This window comes from Seriola lalandi, unplaced genomic scaffold, assembly GCF_002814215.2.
Source record: "Seriola lalandi dorsalis isolate HSWRI2012SDOR001 ecotype SW California unplaced genomic scaffold, Sedor1 jcf7180002054850, whole genome shotgun sequence".
Taxonomy (NCBI): domain Eukaryota; kingdom Metazoa; phylum Chordata; class Actinopteri; order Carangiformes; family Carangidae; genus Seriola; species Seriola lalandi.
In genome coordinates, this window is record NW_019525403.1 from 2,926,067 (window position 1) to 2,933,154 (window position 7,088).

Here is a 7,088-nt window from a genome sequence, read left to right on the forward strand (position 1 = left end):
GGGGGCCTCAGAGCATGCCAAACCCTTTGGCATAGGTGATGGCTTTCAGCAGTCTCTCCCTCAGCTTCTCCTTGCTGCTGTACTCAGGCAGCAGCAGCACGTTAAAGCAGGTGTGAGAGGTCGGTAACCTGCAGAGTGGAGGGACACACACACACACACACACACACACACACACAGGGTCAGTTCATCATCCACACACTGGCATGGTCAGTTCATATCTCACACGTCTCGCTCTGTGCATCTCACCTGTCCGTGTCCGGGCCGTTCTTGGCGATGATCATCTTCAGCTTGCCCAGCCCACCAACAGGTGCTCTGTCAGTGCCGGTGGTGAACTGCAGGAAGAGTCGCTTCTGCTCCTCCCCGAACGAGTGCAATGTCTCCCAGAATTCCCTGCAACACAAAGACGCATGTCAAATGCCAAATAGCGATCAGCGTTTCAACACGAAACTACCCAGAGGAAGTAACACCAGACTGTCTCCATCATCCTGATGAAGATGGTGACAGGTTTAGAGGGTCTCATTTCTCTTAAAGGACCACAGTAACACAACAACGGACATGTGGTGATGTTAGATTCTCACTGTTACAGACACACACGCACACACACGCACACACACTCTTACTTGATGATTCGAGAGTCTCTGTTGTAGCCTCCGTCATATTCTGTTGTTTCCTCTAGTGCGAGGAAGTCCAGGTTCTGCAGCGTGTCACACAGAAACATGGATGTAAATGACTTGAAATAATTTAAAATGATTTCAATTTAAATACTAATGATATTAAAGCGCACCCTGCTGCCACAGATGAGCAGCTCGATCTCCTCTGGTCTGAACAGGTACTTGAGTGGCGACTCGTTGGTCACCATGTGGAAGCCTCTCCTGAACGCCTTAAACTGCTTCTCCACGCTCTTGTTTAGCATGTACTCTGCGTACTGAGCCACAAACTCCTGCACACACACACACACATCAACAAGGACAGTCAGTGTGTGTTTATAGTCCTGTTCGCACTGAGAATCAACCACAGCGGCAGACTCACTTTTCTGTTCTCGTTGGTCACTGGAATCTTGTCCCCGTTTTCCCTTAAGTCGTACATGAGCGGGTTTCCGAACAGGTCTGTCTGAGAGATCTGGAAGGTGATCATCATGTCCTCCTCCACGCTGCCCTCGTACTCCAGCAGCTCCTTCAGACTCTGGTACAGAACCTGTCCAGCACAGACACAGATATAAACCTCAGCACCGACACCTGACACAGCTACCCTAACCCACTACACAAAGATACTGAGGTGGATCTTACTGGGTTGGCGTCTGCCAGGTCCCTGAAGGTTCCTTTTTTGCCCATCAGCTTCCTGTAGACCACCATGGGGAAGTGCACGTCCAGGATACAGTTGTTGTAGATGGCCAGACCCAGGACGATGCCGATCAGAGTGTACTGACCCTCGTTCTCGAAGGAGGATGGGTTGAACCAGAACAGTTTGGTGCGCTCGTCGTACGTGAACATGCCTGAGGAAGGAGAGATGACTCATTAATATGTAACATATGACATCATCAAGACTCTGATTCAGTTAATATGGAAGAGGATTAGGGCCACATGTTGGCCACACATTTTTTTCAGAATTCTGAGATTAAAATCAGACTTCTGAAAAAAAAAAAAGTCAGAATTCAGAGTTTAAAGTCAGTGGTTTAGTGTCTGCTGGTTCACAAAGCCATCATCATCATCATCAGTACGGCCTGAGCTTCTCCTGCCATCACACTGTCAGAGGTGTCTGCTGGAAAAGGTCTAAAGACGTAAAAGTTTCAGCTTGTGTTTGTTGACGTGGTCCATTGAGGACTTTGTGGTCTGCTTTGGATCGTGGTCCTATGTAGAAGTTTACTACTTAAGTATGACACTTAAGGTTTAATTTCTCCTTAGCTGAGCAGGGTACTTTAGGGTACAGCACGGTATCTTTTAAAAAGGTTGGCTTAGTTAAGGAAAAATCCTTAAATACCTAAGTGAACATTTTAAGGAAACCTTACAGGAAAAGACTTAAGGTGTTGTGTGCAACTGTTTTTATTTTAAGGAAACCTTAACTCAGACTTTAAGGAAAATCTTAATATAAAGTGTTTTGTGCTTCTAACCTGGCTTCATGACATCTGCATCCAGATGTTTCTGATATTAAGTGGAATCCATTCTTCCTCTACATGTGCAGTGTTGTCTGTCACTAGTTCAACAAAAACCACGAAGAAGAATATCTCCGCAGCTGACAGGAAGCTGTTTTCATCAGAGAGCTCAGCTTTAACTTCAGCTCAGCCTCTCTGATCCAGATGTTGACCTTTGTGATGAGGTCACAGATAAGGTGCACCACCTCTCCTGTGTAAGCTCAACCTTCCTACAGTCATCTGGAGGGTGTGTTTGTTTTTCAAACCTTCAGTTTACTGAAGGTTTTCTTGGTCTCAGAGATCCATGATCGTGATGGTATCTGTTTCTAGCCTCTTCTGCTCTGTAGCATCAGTTAGCTTCAGTTGTTTAGAGTGTTATCACGAGGTGAGTGTCAGAGAACCTCTCACATCTGGAACATCAGCTGACTGACTGATTGTGACTCTGACATCAGGAGGCTGCAGGTCAAGACAGACTGAGTGATGTGATGTGAGCGCTCCTCAGCGGTTGAGTATCATCGTGAAAGGTCACATGTTTATGAACAGGTTGAACTCTGGTTGATGTACTGTAACTGACTAACACTCCTCTGTACACGATCCAACAGCTGCAGCTACATACACACAGAGCTTCACACACTGCACTCTGTTACAGTGTTAACTGTGCTCTGTTACACACTCTGAGCTCTGCAACACACACTGAGCTCTGCTACACACACTCTGGCTGCTGTGTGTTTTCTCACCAATGTCTGGGTTGAAGATCTCCTCCACCACAAGCTGAAAGAACTCTTTGGAAACTCCTCCTTCATCAACACCTTGTTCTCCTTCAAACTCCACGTAAAGCTGCTTCTTCAAATCTGCAGGGTTCTCCATCGCTATCATCTCCAGCTGCGCGCGCACACACACACACGCACACACACGCACACACACGACTGATGATCCACATTCATTAAAAATATTAATTATACTGAGTGTGTTGAAGAGACTCACACACTCACCCTGACAAGAGCGTCGTCGATGATGTGGTCTCGGCGCACCTTGAGCCTCAGGTAGGGGTTGAGTTGCTGCCCCTGCACCAGGCTGTAGAGCACGGTGATGCGCCGCTCACTGTACATGCGGATGCGGTTGTCGTAGTACAGGCCCAGGTTTTTGGTGACGGCGTTCAGGATGAAGGGGCAGGTCATGAAGGAGAACTTGTTCTCCGTCTCCACCTTAAAGAAGGTGTAGTCCTTGTCCATCTCAAGCACCTCGTTTAGTGGCTCGTTGACGAACTCCTCAAAGGGGATGAGCGGCCGCCGGCAGTCGTTGGTGCGGATCCCCAGCTCCGTCTCCAGGGGGTCCACCCGGGGGCCCTTCTTGTTCCGCCGCTCCTCGCCAAGCAGCTCCTGCAGGGTGAGCTCGCTGGACTCCGGGATGGGCTCCTCGTCCTCCTCCTCGTTGTGCTCCATGTCCAGGTCGCCACCCAGCACGTTTGCATAGTAGACGATCTTCAAGCACTTGGTGGACGCCACCACTGCGTCGTCATCGTTGACCAGGTTGCGGCTGTTGAACTCGTTGCTGATCACCTTGTAGGTGATGAGCTGCTGGAAGGTCTCCACCATGCGGCGGATCTGCTCGGCGCTGTAGTGCGACCACAGGCGCGCCAGCTTGGCCTGAGCGGCCAGCGGCAGTTTGCTCATGGCCTTGCAGAACTGTGGGAGTGCGATCTCCAGGTACTCTGGGCTGTGCAGGTTGCTGTTCTCCATCACTATAACAAACAGGTTCAGGTAGTTGGGGTCTCGTGAATACACGTTGTGGTACGTCAGGTCGCACTCCACGTTGGGTGAGAGGTAGACCAGTGCATTCAGGAAGGCGGCTTCGATCTTCTCATTGGACAGCAGGCGCTCATAGACGCGGCGCACAGCGTCGATGTCCACTGACACCTCATCAGGAGCCAGTTTCTGGACGTCGTTCTCCCCTGAGGAGCCCTCCCCAAGCCTTGATGATGAAGAGGAGGCAAGGGAGTCATCCTCCATCGCTGTAGCGGAGCAGGCGGCTGCCTCCTTCTCGTCCTCGTCCTTGTCCTCGTCCTTACCCTGCAGGGACTTGAGTTCCTCCTTGGTGTGAGGCTTGGACCTGCGGAAGCTCTGCACCAGGCCCTCGGCACTGGAGAACACCCGACCGATGACCCTGATCAGAGGGGAGTAGTCCTCCTTCTCTCCACAGATGTCCAAGATCTCGTAGACCTTCTCCTCTGTCAGGTAGTTCACATCTACACACACAAGCACACATCACATGGTTAAGATGAACAGGAAGTACATTCTGCTCCACTTACTCATCAGCTGTGTGACTCTCTCACCTTTGAAGTTGTCCCGTACAGAATGGACGTCTTTGTGGTTCATCTTCCTGTTGCTGCAGGCCGAGTTGCTGCGAGTGCTGCTCTCCAGGTAGGCCGAGGCCGTGCCTTTCTTCGAGGGGTGGGGGTCACACAGCTTGGCGTTGACCTTGTAGAGCTCCAGGGCTTTGACCGCCGCCGCGTTGTTATCCATGCGGTTGAAGCCGACCGACGAGGCGCACCATGAGTTGGAGCACGACTCATTCCCACAGCCCTCTGTTAACTGGTGGTAGTAGCGCTCTATTAGATGTTTGGCAGCTGCTCGCTTCCTGCAGAGGTGAGGCACAGCAGGTTAGAGGTTAATTCGTCTTCACAGCAAAGAGCAAAGATGAGGACCATCCCAAACACTGGGTCTTAAATCACAGTTACATCCTTTAAATCTGGGTGTAATAGCTTTAAAATGCCAGACTGTGGCTAACAGGAAGTACCCAGACTCAGAGGCAGGTCAGACGGTCAGGAAGTACCCAGATTTAGAGCCAGGTCAGATAGACAGGAAGTACCCAGCCTTAGAGCCAAAATGTTTTGTTGTTGACATGAACATTATTTGCAAGTCAGAATCAGCTGATTTTATAGGTCAACATTGATGATTTTTGAGTTAAAATAATTCAAAATCAATGTGTCAGTGAGTATGAATTTAATACACAAACTGTACAAACACTTTAGCTAAAGCTCTTAAATTAAATCATGACCGCTCTTTCTTGACCATGTGAATAGTGATCCTATCTCCAGTTAAAGCACTGGCCTTTTCCAGACCTTTCAACAACATCTATCAGTCTTCTTCAGTTGAAGACCTTTGAGAAAGTGAACTATGCTCCTTAATAATTCAAATACACAAAGCCCAGAGCTGCTTAGTGCTCAGAGCTGCAGCTGATCAATCTGCAGGAACATATTAGCATGGTGGTGTCACTGTGTTGTTGTGAAGTAGTACACATCGTCACATGGTTACAAAGGGAAGAGAACAGTGAGAACAGACAGAGGGGTGCTGTCAGTTTTAAAGCTCAGAGACACACACAACATGAATGTAACTTACATTCGGCTTGCTTCTGGGTTTTCTATTTCAGGCTCCTCGTTTTCTCTGACGAAACAAACACAGCAGAAGTCACGACGTGCTGCACTGACATGTTAATTACAGCTAATACCACAGAGACTCAGGGGGAATCATAGATGAGCATTAGCACTGATGATAAAGTGACATGCTAACTAAAAAGCATCATCAGTGTCGTGTGTTGTAGCTTTAGCTCCCGGGTTACTGTTACACTGACTGGGGTCATAATTAGTGTATTTTAATAAATTATCATTAATGAGCTAACCCTGTTAAAATAAGCCTTAACCACGGTACTACACTGGAGCAGCAGATGCTGGTGAAGCAGCAGAAATGTCAGCTACCTGCTCATCCTGACGCCGACTTAGCAAGCTAATACAGCAGAGACTAGCAGCCCGCCGGCCTGATTTCTACTATTATTCATGCACAGCTCAGGTTCCAAATTAATATTAGTTTTAATCAACCAATACTTGTTGTGCACTTTGACTAAATGTACTGATAGACACAACAGAGCCGTAGCATCCACACAGCTGGCAGCAGCAGCTAGCTAGCTATGTCTTTCAGTGTGACTCCTAGCATCCCCGGCATCCCCGGCTCTCTCCTCTGAGCGTCCCTACCTATCGGGTCCTCCTACGGGGCTGGTCTCGGCCTGTGGTGGCGCACACTCACAGTCCTCCTTCTCGTCGGAATTCATACGAGACTTTCTCCTCAGTGGTTTGTTATCCTGCTGCTGTGTGTGACTGTACCGGGTCCTTCACGGGCCGATCACCGCTTCAACAGCGTGATGGTTCAAGTACGAGCGGCAGCGACGGAGGGTTTTTATTCAAAACTTCATTCACGGCCTTCCCACTGCAGGCTCTTCACCCTGCCTCAGGTCCGCAGCCATCTTGACTTCACCATCAACCCACGTCCCACAATGCACTGCGTTCTAGCGACAAGACCTGGTGCAGTGGATCAGGATGCTGGAAGGAACTGGACTCTTATTCATCATGATACCACACCATACATAAATATGTAAATATTTTTTAAAAATTAATAAATACATGTACTTATTTATGTATGTATGTATGTGTATATATATATATATATATATATATATATATATATATATATATATATATCCTAAACCTATGGCTTTTATACCTTCAAGCTAATTTACATGTGCAGTCCATTGGCAGGCCATACATAAATCTACAGAAAGAAGAACACAACAAATATTAAGTCAAAAAGACATAGTGAAAAACTATACACAAAGGTGCAGAACAAAACTATACACAACAGCACAGTACATTGGATGTCAGTGCAGAGCTGAGCAGTTTTGAACAGCCTCTGTAGTAGTAGTAGTTTTTACAGAGCTGCAGCTCCTCACACCGTCACAGTCTGTTCCTCTGATCTGTGGCTGTTACAGAGAAAACTGATGACCAATGCAGAGCAGTGAAATGGAACAATACAGTCTCATATAGAGGATATACTGGAGGATCTAATAGAATTTACTGAGAAATTCTGTGACGACCAGAACCAGAACAATGCTGGGCAGAGGTCCTGTAAAC

General features: G+C 47.9%; 1 protein-coding gene across 1 annotated transcript; it reads right to left on the minus strand.

Annotated features, from left to right (window-relative positions):
- On the minus strand, window positions 1–6,441 carry ube3a (ubiquitin protein ligase E3A). The gene is made up of 11 exons (XM_023427022.2): window positions 6,156–6,441; window positions 5,527–5,571; window positions 4,461–4,765; window positions 3,121–4,373; window positions 2,866–3,010; window positions 1,287–1,492; window positions 1,030–1,194; window positions 785–940; window positions 621–694; window positions 247–390; window positions 1–128 (listed from the first exon to the last, which is right to left on the minus strand). The coding sequence occupies exons 1-11, from the start codon at window positions 6,230–6,232 to the stop codon at window positions 8–10; spliced, it is 2,691 nt and encodes an 896-aa protein (XP_023282790.1). The 5' UTR covers window positions 6,233–6,441; the 3' UTR covers window positions 1–7.
- Window positions 6,442–7,088: the final 647 nt, after the last annotated feature.